At 44.6% G+C, this 18356-nt stretch overlaps 6 protein-coding genes across 6 annotated transcripts; 3 read left to right on the top strand and 3 right to left on the bottom strand.

Annotated features, from left to right (window-relative positions):
- Window positions 1-2008: 2008 nt before the first annotated feature.
- Window positions 2009-2586, top strand: AOL_s00076g476 (uncharacterized protein; the record flags this gene model as incomplete). The annotated part of the gene is made up of 2 exons (XM_011123028.1): window positions 2009-2075; window positions 2162-2586. The coding sequence occupies 2 exons, from the start codon at window positions 2009-2011 to the stop codon at window positions 2584-2586; spliced, it is 492 nt and encodes a 163-aa protein (XP_011121330.1).
- A 2595-nt stretch (window positions 2587-5181) lies between these two features.
- On the top strand, window positions 5182-5475 carry AOL_s00076g475 (uncharacterized protein; the record flags this gene model as incomplete). Its single annotated transcript, XM_011123027.1, has 1 exon — window positions 5182-5475. The coding sequence occupies one exon, from the start codon at window positions 5182-5184 to the stop codon at window positions 5473-5475; it is 294 nt and encodes a 97-aa protein (XP_011121329.1).
- A 561-nt stretch (window positions 5476-6036) lies between these two features.
- Window positions 6037-7568, bottom strand: AOL_s00076g474 (uncharacterized protein; the record flags this gene model as incomplete). Its single annotated transcript, XM_011123026.1, has 5 exons — window positions 6037-6368; window positions 6429-6746; window positions 6807-7047; window positions 7121-7409; window positions 7477-7568. The coding sequence occupies 5 exons, from the start codon at window positions 7566-7568 to the stop codon at window positions 6037-6039; spliced, it is 1272 nt and encodes a 423-aa protein (XP_011121328.1).
- A 3416-nt stretch (window positions 7569-10984) lies between these two features.
- On the bottom strand, window positions 10985-13091 carry AOL_s00076g473 (uncharacterized protein; the record flags this gene model as incomplete). The annotated part of the gene is made up of 2 exons (XM_011123025.1): window positions 10985-12963; window positions 13046-13091. The coding sequence occupies 2 exons, from the start codon at window positions 13089-13091 to the stop codon at window positions 10985-10987; spliced, it is 2025 nt and encodes a 674-aa protein (XP_011121327.1).
- Window positions 13092-15104: 2013 nt separating this feature from the next.
- AOL_s00076g472 (uncharacterized protein) lies at window positions 15105-15554 on the top strand (the record flags this gene model as incomplete). The annotated part of the gene is made up of 1 exon (XM_011123024.1): window positions 15105-15554. The coding sequence occupies one exon, from the start codon at window positions 15105-15107 to the stop codon at window positions 15552-15554; it is 450 nt and encodes a 149-aa protein (XP_011121326.1).
- Window positions 15555-16056: 502 nt separating this feature from the next.
- Window positions 16057-17419, bottom strand: AOL_s00076g471 (uncharacterized protein; the record flags this gene model as incomplete). The annotated part of the gene is made up of 3 exons (XM_011123023.1): window positions 16057-16383; window positions 16449-16947; window positions 17010-17419. The coding sequence occupies 3 exons, from the start codon at window positions 17417-17419 to the stop codon at window positions 16057-16059; spliced, it is 1236 nt and encodes a 411-aa protein (XP_011121325.1).
- Window positions 17420-18356: the final 937 nt, after the last annotated feature.

Genomic DNA, 18356 nt, shown 5'->3' with positions numbered 1-18356 from the left:
ATATACTATATATATCTAATTCAGATGCAGCATTAACCCAGTTAAGGAGCTCGAAATAATTGTAAGAGCTGAGAAGAAGAGGAAGTGTACTCCCGTTTGCATTGAAGGACGACTCCGCTCCGGCTAACAAATAGGTCCAGAAGTTTAGATATCTTGACTTTCAATATCAAGTATATGGAATATATAGATGTTAAAAGAAAAGAAGAATATAGATCTATAGAATTGCGTAATGATGATAATAATAATAATAATCGAAGCAACGAATACTTTAGATGAACTTGCGAACGGTGATATAATACCAGAGCAACTTGGATCCATGGATATCAAAGAGTTACGAGAATCTCAGGGGCGTATATATATACTATGCCTGGCCTAGACCTCGACATGGAGATGCCTCAATGTTAGGGTCACGTCAACTGTCTAAGACTGATCCGCTGGCCGGCCGCCTGAAACCATATGATGCGTGTAATCGATCACAAGTGAAGATATGGGTGCTACATACGTGGCCGGCATTTGCTTAAATTTAAAACAACAGCCGGTCTCGACTCTTTTGATTGATCCAAAGCTCCAGACCGTGTCAAAATTGAACCAGCACCTGGCCGGGAAGGCCTCGTATTAATCACATACTCGCTAGTTGCATACTACATTGCTCGTTTGCTCGTTGGGAAGATCAAAGACATCGCCAGGGCGATGCCAAGCAGGCCAAGGAAACAAACGATCGCGTGTGTAACCAACCATTATAACGTCAATTGAACCCAACATGGAATTCCCAGTTTTCTCATGGAAGATGTTGAGACTTTGACCCATCCCAACGTGGCCGGAAATGCACAAACTGTGGCCACGCGTGGGAGTATGGAGCATACTCGGAATCCCCAAGGATATGTGTACGAAAAGTGTAGCCGAATTTGCATATTTGCAGGCCGGCGTGGCTACCATCTTGTGAGAGGTTTCCCACTGAACATCGGTCCATTTACGGGCTATGGCTAGGCATTTCGATTGCAAATTGCCATCCAACTGACACAGAAACTAACCAATTGCGAGAATACGTCGGCCAGGTTTTTTTCGTTTGTTTCGCGATCGTCATCGACTTAGCTAACGGGTCAAGGGTTTGTTAGGGGGAAGGGGAACAAAAAAAAAAAGAATTAGAAAACGGAAAAACATTGTCTGCGGCAGCTGCTTCAAGTTGAATTCAATAGCATTAATTTCCCTGTTCTGGAGACGTTCAAATTGAAATGTTGAAATGTTGGAAAAGAATCAAATTTAAAATAAAAAAGGGCGTACATTTTTTTACCGTCATAAGCATGCATGTTTCTTCCCCGATTGTAATTGTTAGTTATAACCTTCGATCAACCCTGCAAAAATCGAGGTTCCATCCGCACCGTATACAGCCCACATGCAACCATAAACCCAACATTCCCCTAGCCATTTTAGAAACGAATTGTCCCTTCTCCAATGAATTTGTACCACCCACACCATTCCCCTTCCCGTACGGCACTGCAAAGCTGTAAGGTGTGATTAATATCGGGAATTGCAATTGTATATCTGGGATAGACACTCACACACCCTCTCATGCATAGCCTGGCTGGTACTAGTTTCCTTTAGAAACCTGTACAATCGATTGGACCGGCATGTACTTGTTGGCATGCACTCAGGAGCATACGGAACACGGGAAAAGCGCGATGAACCCATTGCGATATTGAGAATCATTCACAAGGCTATATTATGTTGTTTTTGTGTTCAGAATTAGTCCATTTCGTATGATTTACGTAACCTTGTACCATATGTAGGGGAGCCACTAGAAATCCAGTATAAATACCGAGACCTCCCGCTGAGGGTTCGAAAAAACATTCATTCCAGAATTATTCTTCCTAACAGAACTCAAATCCTCAATTCAGTTCAATAATACTTAATTAATCACTTAAATTTCAAGTTATAATACTTTCAATCACTCTTTTCTCTCTCTGTTAGTGTTGAGAATCAAAACCTATTCAATACCCTCGTTATCAAGATGAAATTCTTCGCTGTTCTCCCAGTCTTCGTTGCTTTGGCCGCAGCTCAGACGACTGAATCCCGTGGTATGGCTTACATCTCTATGATATATTCATATACACACCAATCTAGCTAGATCTATAGATCACTAACAAGTTAACCTCATTCACAGCCCTCACCGACATCATCCCAACTTCAATCCTATCTGAAGCCTCCAGCATTATCAATAGTATCTCCAGCGTCATCTCCAGCGCAGTTAGCGAAGCAACTTCCCGTGCAGCTTCTGAAACTTCACGAACTAGTGAATCCACCGTCGTCACCACAACTAGTGTGGGAACGGTCACCGTCACCACTCCTAGAACCGAGCCTGTAACCGTCACATTTCAACGCACAATCACGAGTACTAGTGGTACTTCTGTGATCACAAGGGTTGAGACCTCCACAGCTACCACAAGCACGGTCGTCACCGAACCTACGGGAGTGAGGACCACTGCTACCAGGACCACTACTAGTCCTAATGCCGCACCAACTAAGTTTGTAGCTGCTGGAGCTGTTGGTATCGCTCTTGGTGGATGGGCCCTTCAAAATATCATTTAAATGATCGATTCAGTTCGAACGGGGGGATGGTATACTAGGGAATTTGAGTCTACGACTAAATTGGTATTGTCTGATACGCATGATTGGTACCGGTATATGGCAAAGACGGGAAATTATAATGCAAGGAGAAGCGAAAAGAGGGGTATCGTTACTAATGGGATTCTGGATTGGACCGAAGATCTATGTACTTACTGACATAATTAAAGTACTCATTCATGAGATAATTGACTAAACGAGTCTCATCAATAATCAAGAGTGCTTTGGCCTCGAAAATACACACTCTAAAAAAATCAACGTTTCGCTGAAGTGCATTGACCTCGTCAAATAATTGTTGGATCGCATTGCACCCATTCCCATTAAATACGAATAAGCTCTATATATAATAGCCTGCAAACGCGCGTTTCGACGCCACCGTATGCATGGCCAATGCAACATCAAGTCGGTTCGCGGATTAATTCGTAAGCTCCAACCAACAAACTCTTGCAATAGCTTTTGCGATAGCTGTATATTGCCAAGATCAGATGTCACAACTTCCATTCCCCCGATCTCGAGAACTGTTAACTTCGCAAACAAAAAAAACAGAGATGTATGAATTTGAGGTTTTCCAATTGATGCATGCAATGAACGACATGACTGTACGAATTCAATTAATTAAAATAATGCAAGGTCACAGTTCAGCTTTGGGCCGATGAATCCATGATCCGTCTCTCCCACCCTCCATAAACAAACATATCCGAGTCCGAGCTCTTCCTCAATCGGACCTTCCCGTTTGCAATTTGACGGTGTCGTCATCCTGCCCTAACCTCTAAAATTCGAAAGCGCACCAAATACCGAAACGAAAACACGGCTGCGGCCGACGAGCCAACAGACTTCGCTGTTACTTTCAACGCCGAGTTATGTAATATTCAAGTTGCAATTGCGAAGACGGCCCCTTGCATTGGAATTAATTGCCAATATATAGGAAACGCCGGGTTGTTCCCTCGAAACGTTTTCTTCCAGGATATGAATGTTTTCCAACTGAAAGGTAAAAGCTTGATCGTATCCAAGCGTTAATACCCCAGATTTCTTGTTAGTAGACCCCAGATCAATTACCTGTTGGAGGCGCACGAAATTTCGGAATCCAGGCTTGGGTACGTGTATACCACAACACACAAAACTCGCAATGCCACCTTTGACCGTCTAATTTAATTCCGACTTAAGCACTTAGCTTATATTAGGTATTTACGGGACCGCCTTTGATCAATTGGTATGTTTCAAAACCACGCAAAAACGTAGGGGAGGTAAGGAGCGTGATTACAAACGGCGGTATCCTACAGAAATCGAATTGAGCACCAGAGCCTCGTTTGTTCTCAATCTACTTGGAAGTCTAGAGTTACAGCGAATTAACTAGGATTAGCTAATATTACACGCTCGAGCTTGTTCATGAACTTCTGCACCAATACTAGCATGAATACCCTGCGCCTGCTATCTTATTGTTGTACATGCGTGTATACGTGCGAATCATGTGGAGATATCATGAACTATACCGGGGTTTCTGTAGAGTTTATAATTTAATATAGAGCTCGCCTCAATATCTTATCTGTAAAACATATCTACTACGAGGTCGAGGCGTCGAAACCACATGGCCTCACAGCGCGAAATTCCAGGCAACTGTAGGCCTCCAACCCCGCAAAGCCGTCTCCTGCGATGCACTGCACGAAGGCGAGTTGCATACGAAACCCCCCTTCCCTCTTAGAAAAACAAGGGTGGTCGGGGTGTTAATCTACAGTAAGTGAAAAACTTAGTTACGTCATCCAGTAGGTATGCCTTGCTGCGGTACACCCGTGGATCTTTCTAAGCCAAAATTTCTACCAAAGGTAAGCTTTTTAGGTTCATAATTCTCAGAGATCTTGGCTATTATTTCTTGGCATTTATTACATAGTACTTGTGAACTAGGTAGATAGATGATCCTAGGGGAATTCGATTCGATTTACATCTATAGAGCTCCGCCTTGCGATTTTTTTTGGTTTTTTTGCTTGGACGCATAGAGATGTGCGTGGGGCTCGCGGCGAGCTTTCGGTACTTCATAACGTTGATTTACATGATTTGTCCTGCACGATTGGGTCGTCTTACGAGGTGGCCTAATTAACAGCGCCCGGTTATCGGGGTCATCATTCCATCATGTATTACTCTGATATATGGCGGATACTATTTACGGTGGAGCTTCTGGTTACTCGAATTTGGGTATAAATGAACAGCCAAAGTTTCATCATGAATCTATTCTAATTTTCTACTTCACAAAAATTATTTCAAAATAACAATTTCACAAAGAACTGTCTAGTTTATGAGACCACAAGGAACCAACTTATTTATAATTTCACTGTTTCCAATAATTTTCTATTTTAATTGAATATTTATATCAATATATCCTCCTCTACAAGTCAATCTATAACCCCAAGAAGCTTAATAATCAACTAAAATAATACCACACAACAACGCAAAAACCTCCAAATCCCAGAACTCGAATCCGGTGCGGTTTCGAAGTACCAAACTCCAAAAAAAAAACTTGACACGATAAATCCTCTGTTGCGCCCTGCACACGCAAATAATACAAAAATGTGCTTCGGATCCTCTAAGAAGACACAAACTTACCCAAACGCTCGATATCACGGTAGCGGCAGCACTGGGAGCGGGTACCAATACGACAAGTACGCTGCACGGAAAGCCTACAAGAAGAAACATAAGAAGCACTATGGGGCTGCAGGTGAAGGAGTCGGAGGATTTTTTGAGGCATTTGGAGGCGATGGTGGTGGTTGGGGAGACGGTGGCGGCGGTGGAGATGGTGGTGGAGGAGGAGGTGGAGGAGGAGGCGGGGATGGTGGTGGCGGCGGCGGCGGCGGCGGCTGTTAATTCAAGGAAATGTGCTAGAGAACGAGATCTTAACGATATTAATACTGTGTATGGATGAGTTTCGGCGTATAATTGGTATTCAATTGTATTTTTAATCAATTTTTTCTTTTATCCTAGGTCTTCAAGCTACTTAAGTAGTTAATAAACCTGGTCAAGTACATCTAGTGGAGACGATTTCAAATCATCAACATCTTGAGAGTATTAATATTGGGGAGTTATGGTGTATTAGTTCCAATCCAATCGAAATCCATAATGAAGATTGTGTATAAAAGGCTTTGACATTCGCAAGGGTAACGGATATGTACAATCTAGAATTTACAATCTTGCTTTATGTACAGAAATGTTCAAAATCAATCACCAAGTAAAAACCCCCTCAAACTATCCAAATGAGTCATTTCGAATCCCCTTTCCAGAAACTATCGGCCAGAGAGATCGGAATGACCATGAAGAAAATACAAGAATAGAAAAAACTGCGTTATATCCTATCGTACTCCAAATCCACTTTATTAGAGCTTCCCAGTCCACTTATATATACTACTGAAGCCCGAAGGGCGACAGAATTTACAAGAAAGACTCAAGAACTGGGACGTAGGTATCAACAGCACGGCCATTTGGTGGCTCGATGCTCTGGAAGTAGTCAGATGGCCACCATGGACCAGCAGCCCACCAAGTAGCACCAACCCAGGCATCGCTGTTCTTAAGAGCGCAGAGGAGGCCTTCAACAGCAGCGCGGCAGACATCGTTGGGGCCGGCACCGAATTCACCGAGGAAGCACTTGACGTTGTTGTCCTCGCACCAGCGGGTGGCGGATTCAACTCTCTCGGCACCGATGGTCTCAGAAACGCAGTCCTCGCTAGTGCCAGAACCATCCGAATCGAGGTATTGATGCATCTCTGAAGTAGATGTTAGAATTGTCCTTTGTAATATTTAAAGGAGGCTGAATATCGGCTTACCATAAACCATGTTCTTCTTGGGGTCAGTGAGGTACTTGAGCATATCATTGTTGTCAACCCAGTGCCAGGCACCGCTCCATGCGTTACCCTCAACGAGGATCAAGTTGTTGATGTTGTTGGAACGGATGGCAGAGATACCAGCCTGGTTGAGCTGGAAGACAAGGCCGTTATCCATATCGTGGAACTCGTTCATGAGATCGAAGATAACATTGTCATTGAAGTTGGTCCAGGAAGAAAGAGCCTGCCAGAAGTTACCAAAGCCCTCAACATCAGTGAGGATCTCGCCGTTGTATCGGCCGAAGTTGTGGACATCAATGACTAGTTGGGTTACTATTAGTATGACTTGCTGCAACCGATTCTCGAGGGTTTGCTACTTACTGGCCTTGCCGCCATTGGCAGTGATGTAGCTGATAGTTCCGTAGAGGCCAGAGAGGTAGCCCTGGTTGTACTTGGAGGGATCCTTAAGACCATCGGCTGGTGGAGCAACACGCTCAAGCAAGATTGGGACACGAATAGCATTGAATCCCTTGTCGAGGAAGTATTGGATACTCTCATGAGTTGGCCAAGTGAAGTCAGTTCCCAAAACTCCGGGAATCTTAGTTCCGAACTCAGCGCCAGCCTGTACATATTATTAGTACTTGATGCATCTCAAATATATACATTGCATGAGAAGAAACAGATGGGGCACATACCTCATTGACACCGAAGAGGTCGAAGGTCCTGTCGTTGTTGCAAGAGGGGTTGGGAGTCTGGGTACACTCTCCACCTTGCTCAGTGACAGTGACGGTTTCGTACTCCCAGTTGGTGCTGATGACAGTGGTGGTGGTAACCTGACGAACAGTGGTAGTCTGAGTGATGGTCACTGTGACAGTATTTCCACCACCGGGGTTGCCGTTGCCTCCTGGCAAGCACTGAGAGTAGTAAGGGTTGGAGTATGTGCAAGTCCATCCAGAGACACAGTTAGTGGGACCGTTGAAGTTACTATTTCATGGATTAGCACAACTTGAATCTGGAAATCATGAGATTGTATGATTGAAGATTGACATACACTCCACCACATTGTCCGTAGCCTTGAGCTTGAGCAGAAGCTCGCTGGGTGAGCCCAGCAAGAGCTGCGAGAAGGACGAGATCAGATTTCATCGTGAAGAGTAGGCCTGAAGGATGAGAAGGACTTGAATGTGTCGGAGATGAGTAGACCACGAGTGAGCAACGAAGCTTGAGGATGGTGAAGAAAGATGATACCTGGGAAGACAGATGACACCCTTTATATACATCCACGAGGCATCTTGGTCGACAAGGGCGCCTGCTGCTGAAACCCTCATATCCATAGATGCGAAAATTGAAAATGTTCACATTTTCCTGGATAGAGTCGATGCTTCGAAGCTAACGGGCCTTGGAGAACCGGATTACGGCAATAGTGCCGGATCTTCGTGCCTGCACCGCGGAAGGGAAGACATGAGGTCTGTCTTGGTTGATTGTCACCCAACGTGATTCTGTCCATGAAATTGGCATGGGCCAAGGTGAATATCCTAATAAGTTGCATTTGGCAAGCAAGGTCTCCAGGTCATCTTGCGGGAATTTAGGAAAGGATCACGGCCAAGGCAAGAATAATTGGCATGTCTTCTTTGGGAATATTAACAGAAGGTGATGGCGAGATTCAATATACCCGCTCCTACGGACTCAATGGCGACCAGGTTAGTGCCATTGACGGATTGCAATCCCTTCGCAAGTTGAAATATTTCTAGATTAAGCCATCATTTTGTCCAAAAATGGGTTAAGGTAAAGCTAGGACTGAAGGTTTAAGCATGAACGGGCTTGGTATTTCAAAAATTCGCCTTGCGACGTTGAACTCACGAAGTCCCACCTCGTTCGCTAGCAAACGATGACGAAGGGTTAGCGGATCATCGGGCAGATCGATAGGGATAAGATTAAAGCTTAGATTTATAGACAGCGATTCGGACAGGGTCACCCTTGTGTCTTGCATTGATCCAGCCTTCTCGAAGCATGGGAGCACCAGCAGCACGGAGCCAGCGCAGTCTTTACGTTAGCGGGATTATGCCCTCCGATTTAAGAAAGCCATGCGTCTATGCAGATCCTGCAAGAAAGTTCAAGGGCTCTAAAGTCAACGTGCTGAATACATACGCTACGTAGACTCCCCAATTGTTGTAATCCCGATATTTGGTATCTACACAAGTAACTGCATGCACTGACACACCGCCTTTGCGAGATAATCAACTAGAGAGAAATATTTGAGTATCAAGGGGCATTTTCCCTTGATGCTCAGCTGATACAATTTGGTTGATTGTAATTTGCCTTTGGCTCTTTGCATAACCGTCTCATGTATGATCATGCTCTGCTAAATATAATCCGGCCCGGGTTAAAGCATACGTGCGAGTACTATAACGAAATCGTCATATTAGTGGCTGGAAATACACATTGCCCACAATTTTGCTCCGTGGTGTGGCTCATGACCAGAGCCATTATTGAGATTATTCCGAAGACAGCGACGTTATTCATGTAGCTGGCATGACTTCGGTGTGAATTGTCATAAGCTTCGTTGTTAAGGTATATGTCAAGTAGACCCACACTCCGGCCTCTATAACTAGCTAATCCGATCCCAGCATATGCAAAAATCCTGCTTGGGATTAGCTTGTGCTCCCTACCGGGACCGGAAATTTTCTTGTCAGGGATTTTAACAACCTACCTACGAAAGACAGTATGCGGGGTGTCATATTCCCACCCAGCCCGTTGACAGAAAGGACGCTACACACAGGTATTTACAGTCCCCGTGTCTGTAGAAACGTTTTGAAACAAATAATATCATATTAGACCACCTGTAATTCATTTGGATAATTCGTTATCTGGAGCAGTAATACAACCATAGAATAGTCACGAGCTAATTCCTCTAAACATACCCACACAAAGTATAGACAGACCTTCATAATGCTCGCAAACACGCTTGAGCGCTCTCAGACATAATGCTAATACTCAAATATTATGATTGATAATGCTTAATAGAATGAACTTGACGATTTCCGGCTGAATGGGTTTGCTTATGCCCCCCTCCTCCTGTCTCCCCAAAAATGGCTCTACGGATCTTCGCAGATTAGTGAGTGAGCGGGAAAAAAAGTATCGCACAAAGCCGGCGCTCAAAGTCGGTTAAGCTCGCTCTAAAAAAAGAGCCGTATAGTTAAAAGATTTTGTGGGGAACCCCGACTACTTTAGCCAGTTTAGAAAAGACGCATGAAGGTGGTGTATAAAAGTTCCCTATCAATTTTAAAAGGTGCAGGCAAAATACATAGTGGGCTCCACCCGTCAACAGTAAACGAAGGCAGAAGCGGAGAAAGAGGAGACATATAAGCGAAAGGGAAAAGAGCGTTATAAAAACGACCTGGGGGCGGGCAAGCGGACTCGGACGATTTGTTGGGTGTTGTAAAATAATGTCGGCTATTTTGAATATCAATATACCCACAAGACCCCAGATCCCGGACAGACAGGCATCCCTAATAACTTGTAAATTGATTCTGGAAATATGTAGAGGTTGTTATATGCGGACTGCGGAAGCAGGTACCGTCTATACGAGAAATTTGTGTGTGAAAAGTCTGAATATCGGAGGGGAAACCCGTAAGATCCAATGCGGTGCGTACAAGTCACTGACAATATTGACTCTGGGAAAAGCTGGGCTTAAAATCAGTGAAGCGGTGACTTGATACAAGGAATCTGGGGCAGAAGGGAGATGATTTGGCTGCCAAGCATAACTCCTGTGCACATAGTAAAACAGCCAAGTCATAATTTCCAAGAAACGCAGTGACCTATGATACTAAATATTAAAGTCTAGCTATAGCTTCTCAACACTTGCTAGTATTCTAGTAATCGCTTGGTCTGTTTGGAGTCGTTAAAATATTGTCAACCCGATGCAGAAACAATAACGACAATCGACTTCGCTAGAACCCTTCTGCAAAGCCCACTTTAAAATAGACGAGTTGATCAACCAATATACTCCAAACGTATATATCTACAATAGACTTTCCACGTGTAGCGTGAGGATTTTAAAATCCCAATCGGCCCCATTGGGTGCGGCGCTATTTCACTTTTCAGTTCGTTGGCACTCGTCTAGCGGCTGCGCGAGAAACGTGGGCGACGATCAAACAGACTCGGAGGGATGTTTTCACCAGATGGGAGAGAGAGGAGCCTTCTCGCTCCGTTTGCAGGTGGCTGCCACGGGCAGTTGAAGGCAACGGCTAAATTGCGTACGATTCCCTGTACATGTCCGAACAGCACAGTGGTGCGACTGCATTCTATAACGTGAGACCACCATGTAGATGTTGGCCCGTCTCATGCATGAGCCATATAAGCATGAGCAACCCAAGGGAGTACAGGCTATACGGAATACATTTTGTGGCGTTTGTCTTGTTCATACAAATTTAATACCGCGATATCGCGAATTGTAAAACGTCATGACGAAGAGTCCTTTAGGGTGAAAACAGTTTCTTTCCGAAGCAATATATTGGGGCTTTTACAAGCACCATAACATTCATAAAGTTTCACACAGGGCTTTAAACAAGGCCGGAATTTTCAGCAGGGAAAATGCTTTTGCCTCTTCCGTGCGGCAGGCGGGCACAAATGAGCTCCTCCTCTTCAACTTCCACCGCGAATAACCCTCTGTTGTTTGATGATACTTGGTCAGGGATAGACTGTTTTACTGGAATGCCGTTTATGCTTTGAATATCACTGGTTACGCGCGCATACACGCTGCGCATTTCTCTATTGTACTTTTTGACGGTTCTCTCGGTGGTAAATGAGCCATCGCCAATTTCGTAGCTATATCCTTGGTTAGAAGCGCCATTAATCCAACTGGTTTTATTGCTTCCTGTCGCCGCAGAGAAATAGGAAGCCTCATCATCAAGAAATCTGCGATCGGTATACTCGTTGACACCAAGCTCCTTCCTGGGGAATTCGTTAAGGAAAAAGGTAGACCTGTCTGTGAGCAGCGTCGATTCTGGGCCACGGTTCAAATACAAGCTATTAACTCTGCCGTGTAAGAAGAAGCTTTTATCAGGATATGGGACGAAGGCTTGGTCCATGCGTAAGGAGAACACCAATTTTCGGAGCGGTGTCCATCCGTTTTCTTCTATATTCCGAGGACTCGGGGAATCTCTCTTCTCCTTCTGGGTCTGAAAGCTTTCGAAAGCCTGAGTATTGGCTTGGAGCGTCTGATTATTTCCACTGGCTGAAAGAATCCCCTCCACTTCGTATCGTTGAAATCGTTCCCACCACAAACGCCCATCTGGGAAATCTCGAGATATTACTGTTCTGCGGTGAACTGATGTTCGATAGTTTACCAGTTGGTCAACGCCATCGCCATCAGCCGCCCAGTCGACACCAACCGCGGCAAATATCTCTACAGAATACTCAGAGGGGTCTATTTTTGGTGCCTGGGGGTCCGTCCAAAAGAAAGTTGTTCCGCTGACATACCAGTTCTGGCCGATGCCTCCGCCGATTTCCGGGCGGCCTCCGGCACTGGTGAGCCCTTCCACCCTAAATTCGATGACTGAATTCGCCTTCCCGGCGACGAACAGAGTAATGTCGATTTCAGCCTCCCATAGATCGTAGGCGTGGGGGCACACAATAGGTTTCCAAAGACCTGGATTGATACCCCCTGTGTAGATGGTAGGCACTGGAACAATAGCATCAACCATGATCCTGTCTACATACACTTGTACCTCCCTGTAGGGCGAATGACCCAACAGGGTATTATTAGGGAAAGAATTGACAAGCCCATCCGGTACATTTGTGTACCAGAACTCCTCTTCGGCATTTCCACTAGCTATAATGGAGAGCTTTGCAGTCTTCACATTCTTAGGAACAGAGAAACTCCTTCCTGCAACATCGTTAGGCAGAACAAAGTGACTTGGCTGTCCATTTGACCCTTGCATTCTAGAAATGGGTACAACGACGTCGGCCACTTTTTGGTGGGGCGGAAGGTCCAGCTTAAAATAGTGAGCTGTCAGAGTTACAGCGAAAGTACCTGTAAGGATGTCGGTGACCATGTTTCCCATATCAAAAATGATCGTTCCATTTGCCCTCAGTAGCGTGCTGAAAGGTGTTACATCTTTGGTATACTGAAAGGATATGCCGTTCGGGATTGGCTCGGCGGTACTCGTTCGCCAGAGCTCCGTATCATCGAAAAATAAGAAAGCAAGGCGATCATACTGTCGGCCTTTGCTAGTAGTGTAAAGATGAAAATAGACCGTATTCCATTCGCAGGATGGAGGAGGAGGGGAGTACTGAGCAACAGCAGGTTGTCCGTAAGAATTTATGAACTCATGTTGTAAAATTGTCGAAGAACACGCTTCACCACTAAAGTCGTCGTGTGGGCTAGAGGTATCAGATAGAGGAACCAAAGGGGGTTTATAGAGTTGAAAGAACTCTGTCAAATCCCCGTCGACGCTGGGCGAAACTTGGTGCTGTTCGGGGTATGGGGCTTGGAAACCCAAAGAGAGAATAGGGAGTAATGCTAAACCCCATGTCGATGCTGTCCTCCATCGGGTTAGTATTTGATCAATCCAGCCGAATACTTTAGTGTGCTTGCTCAGCTCCTGATTCGATATACATACCTTGGTACAGGCCAAAATGACCTAGGAAATATCGTGTATATACCATTTTGACGACTGTGATCTAATTCTGAATAGACCAATGCAAGGATGACGAGAACCGAGATGGAGATGAAGATGCGATCTTGACCTTAATCTTGACCAATCCTCCGTTCCTCTTGTCTGGGTAATACACCAGAATGTGGAACTACCGGCAAAGGCTAGTTTCGTGAAGGCACCGATATCTATCCGCCCATTGCCTTCGATAAGAAGCGCTATTTACTCACTTCAGGAAGGTGGAAAGATCCAATGCAGCTGTGGTGCTTAAGTAATTAACTTAATATGGGGTTCGCGTACACAGATCAGCGCGAGACAGCAGCGCGCCCCTGGCTTCAAATTCCAACATATCAACACGAAGTTGACGTGTTGCAACAACACAACCATAACGGGCAGCGGAGGTCGGTCGGGTTCCGAGGCTTGCCAGCGGGAGGAGAAAAAAGGTGATAAGGCAGCTATGAGTACAAATCATTTTAGACTATCGATAATTTGGTCATCTATGCTAAAAATTCAGTGGCAGATATATACTGATCTGAGGAGGCTGGCCACAAGACAATATGTAAAATATTTATGCGTATGACCGACTCTCTTGTATCTTGCGCCATTAACCGTCTTTATATTAAGCAATTAATTGGAATTATTATCGTTTCTCAACGGACACTTCGATATTGGCACTTTTATCTACCATCACGACCAATACCATTAACATCCCTAGAATTAGTATCACAAACGCTGTTTCGGGCGAAAATTCTTCGAGGAACCATGTAACGTATTTATATACTCCCGGAACCCCACTCGAAGAAACTTGTCGGATTGGAGTGTTGGGACACTTTAGTGCGTTGATGAGGCAATATAATAATAGGGCGAACCCTGTTAACGTGATTCCAAGGGCTATGGCGAAAAGATTCATCCGTTTCCTGCCATCGAATCGAAGCGCCCAGACAAATAGAAATATCCAGATGATAAATGTTATCATGGATATTAGCATTGAATACCCTCGAAGACGGGCCCTTCGTGAGAGTTCTGACCAATTGGTTATAATCTCGACTACAAGAAAACCGGTTAACCATTGACCCCACAGAACCGTCAAAGTGAATACTGAAAAATCCATATTACAAGCAAGCTCTTTAAAAAGCCAGCAAGTGCATGCGCTTACTCACTTGTTTCAGTAATAGGTGTCGTCAAAGAAAGCCAAAGGCATTTGAGCACCCTCCATGGTCCTCTGATCAGACATTCCCCAGCATTCCATACGGTACTACGCACGTGTCCCTGTCTACCGTTTCTGACTGCAGCCGCCTCGGTGGACATCGATCAATGGATGCCCCCAAACTACTGAAATTTCTTTCCCGGTGGAAGCAAGCCCATTTGGACGTCCCCTTTATGGTGGGGTCCGAGGCAATATGAATATTGCAACTGTGATTCGATGCGCTGGCAATGCAGGGTGATATGGCCGACATATAGAATCGATAAATCCCGCCCGGCGATAATATAGAATTCGGAATGCCGACCGATTCAAAATATTAAAATACAATGATTCTCCCGAGTTGATAGAGAAATGATATTGAAAAATTTACCCTACAACCTCAATTCCCCTCAAACAAGCTTATGCCCAAGCCTCGAATCTCATTTCAACTTTTGTTGCATTTTAGCCGACATCGATCGAAATTGTGTTGACAAAAATGAATCGATATAATGTCCTCCCTATGGCGGTAAAACGTTTCAGGCGCCCAAACACAAGCTCACATGAGTTACAAGATCTTGTAAAGCCCCTAAATACCTTTTATATACAATATATAGATGTGGGCAAGAATCAAAAAAACTAACATCTCCTTTCAATAAACTAAAGCCAAGGAAAGCCCCAGCAGCGGAGAGAATGTGCTACTTCGTGGTTTTCAAATATCTCGCATGCGACGGCTACCAAAACGGACATGGGAGAGGTATCCCTAAAACGAATTGCACAGACCCTTTATGTAAACCAAGAATCGAAAGCGTCCCGGGATTTTGCCCAGAGTGTATTGCCGTTTCAATGCGAGACGATTCTAGCATCGATAGCAAAAGAAAGGCGCGCAAGAGAAGACAGGCCTACAACAAATTAAACTCTGGAAACACTGAAAGCGCACCGATACCGAACCGAGGACCGAGGATCAAGTACGACGAAGCTACACGACGAAACCTAAAGGCTCAGGAGTCGGACGCCCAAAGGGCGGATAAAAAACCAGCCCAGCTTAAACGAACGAATACTTCCTCAACCCGAAGGAGCGGAGATTCAAGCTCGTCAGGATCAGGATTTGGAGGTTACGAAAATTGTGGACGGGTTCGAAGGCCATCTCAATCATATGGAGGCTATTCTTACAAAGATTTCGTAGTTTCTGAGATGAAACCGCGAGAAGGTCGAGAGTCCGAGAAGGAGATAGATCGTCAGTGGAGCCCAAAACCAGCTACTGGTGGGTTTAGGGCTCTCTTCAAAAGACTTTAGTTTATTATTTTTGCAATTTTTACCATGCGCTGGCCGCACATATGTATATGATTTGTACTTTATTTGCTCTCTACATGGCAAGGCGCTAACGGTTCAGGTGTTTGGTTCTTCCAACGGAGGGAGTTTAGGGGTTTCTTTTTTCCCTTTTGCATAACCTTATTGACATATCTCTTGGTACTTTGATGTATCAACCTTTTACCTTTAATTTCTATAGTTGTCTCGTACCCAGCCCACCCAAAAAAAGTTACAGGGTGGCTTAACTATTATGTATACCACCTACCAGTCTTAGAACTAAGCTACTATCATTTTACTTTGTAGGACTCTAGTTTTTGTCCCTAGAGCATGTAAATCAATCAAGCACCTCACTCCTACAAGGTCTAAGCAAAGCATCTTTATCTATCCACCCTAAAAGCAATTTATTGGAAGGGGTATCTTATTCCCAATGTTGACCGAAAAGTTAACAGCATTTATAAACATAACCCTGGCGCCTACTATAAGAAATTTATAACCAATTAACACAAACCGGACGGTCAGAAACATGGAGACTAATGTTATGGTCTTCAGCATCAATGAACTCTCCACTTGTCGGATCAACTTTGTAGATAACTATCGTGTCCGTTTCCTGTAATGCGACGGCAACAAACTTTCCCGACTGATCGAAAGAAAAATGGCGCGGGGTGACTCCACCAGCCTGTAGGAGTTTAACAAATGAAACAAATCCTGTAAGTGGATCAATTTTGTAGAGGGCGATTGAGTCAGAAGACCCAAATTTCTTATCCTTAAATGAGTAGTCATTACGGTTGGAGACATAGAGGAAGCGTTTGTCCTTCTTCAGAGGGAGTTAGCAATGGAGATGCTTAGTGATTATCAAAATGTATGTAAATTGAGCCTTACCGAAATGACGATCTCTCCAGCTGTTGGTGAAGGAAGGGAAGCGAGATTCTCTGTTGAGGTTGGTGGTAGCGTTGGAACATTCTGTACTTCATGGAAAACAAAAGTCCCGTTGTCCCATTGTCGGGTCTTAAAAACGGTGAGGGTATTTTTTAGCTCGTTGACTACGTATATCATAGTTCTATTCCTTTCGAATATCTCGTTCGGCTTGTCGATAACGTGAAATGCAACATGACGTGGGCCTGAGCCCGCAGCAACTTTGATATTTTGCAATTCAGATAGGCGCGACCCATTGACAGAGTAGAGGCGTAGGAGGTCCGCCCCGAGGTCCGGCGCTACAACATAATGCCCAGTAGGATCTATAACAACCTGATGCGGGTGCGAGGACTCCTGTCTCTCTTTATTTGGGCCAGGAGCTTCAAGAAAGTACGTGAATGTGTCACGTGCCTGCGAAATATCGCCAGTCTCGGTGGTGTCGAATGTTTGAATAGAGTGTCCTGTACTATAACGATGTGAGCATAACGGTAGAGGATCTGTATGAGGCGTTTAGGGCATGAAACTTACTATGCAGCAACGATAGCAAGGTTCTTATAGAAAGCGATGCTCACGGTCCCATTGATACCTTCCGACTTCCCTATTTTCTTCAACTCGCCACTTTTTTCGTCCAGTCGAAGGGACACAAGCCCGCCAGGGTTCCCTTCATCGGCAGAGTAAATAATTTTTTGAGTTGGGTGGACCGTCTGCCAGGATGGCTGGAAGCTCGACTGGTGATACGTCGAAACCTTTGAGATAGACTTATGAAATGGATTGTACTTTAGAATTGTAATATCCCCGTTGTATGAACCGACGGACAGTAGGTAGTCCTTGTTTTCAAGATATGAATATCCTTTAGATTCGTCAACGAGGTCCGACCGGGGTCGAACCAGCGTCAGGGATCGCACGGCGAGATGTCGAATGAAGTCGAAGCCGAACATATTGATGGCGATGTTGTCGTTAGCATCTATGAAAATCTGTTGAAAGAAGCTCCGTCGGCGTGATCCATTTGATTCCCCCTTTTCAGGACCTCCTTACATTCCCAAACCAAGATGATGATGATGATGATGGACGATGCAATGGTATGCATGTAATCTCGTTCCTGGCTTGAGGTTTGATCACTGTTGGCGGGAAAATAGGCTGATATAGCCGTCCCAACAGGGCAACGCATTTGCGCGCAAATCTCGGTTCTAACGCCCCAACTATGACATTCCAAGTACCGAGCTAGTCCATAAGCTATAACTTTCGGATGGAGTGAAATGGTACACCCTGAAATTGCTTAAAAGAGAAACTGGATACCGAATCAGTTCTTGAAAGCATTCCAAGAGTCGAATACGCTGGTATGTATGCGGTTCTCTTTGATCAGAACCCACTGTTGGGTAAACCCAATTACCTAAGCACTGTATCTATCGGTCTCAAATATCTCGTTTTTGGTGAGCTCCAGTGAAAAAAATTATACATTATCAATACTTATGTAAGTAAGTACTCATCTAATGAGTATCGCTACACCCGCTCATTCGTAACTTCGCGGCTAGGGGTATTGAAACTTCTTGCCGTGTTGTTAATGTAGACTGTGTCCGCGCGGAGCCACTTCCGGAACTATCTGTTCTTGTTTTTGAATCAGATTTTGAGCATTTCGAGTCCTGCAGATCTCCAGCCTCGGCCAGGTGCAAGTTTTTTATTCTTCGTTTGTTCTCTTCTATAGCAATGTGATATGGTAAGCTGCCGGACTGTCCACTACGTTCTTGAGGTCCGGTGCAACTGGCGTTGGTCCACCCGGCTGCTCCAAGGATTTGGAAGAATTTTCGAAGGACGGGTTTCAAAGCTATTTTGATGCCAATAGTTAGATTTATTATTGGTTTTTTTTTTTTTTTTTTT

This window comes from Orbilia oligospora (genome assembly GCF_000225545.1).
Source record: "Orbilia oligospora ATCC 24927 unplaced genomic scaffold scaffold00076, whole genome shotgun sequence".
NCBI classification, from domain to species: Eukaryota; Fungi; Ascomycota; class Orbiliomycetes; order Orbiliales; family Orbiliaceae; genus Orbilia; species Orbilia oligospora.
This window is presented reverse-complemented; position numbering and strand designations above follow the sequence as displayed.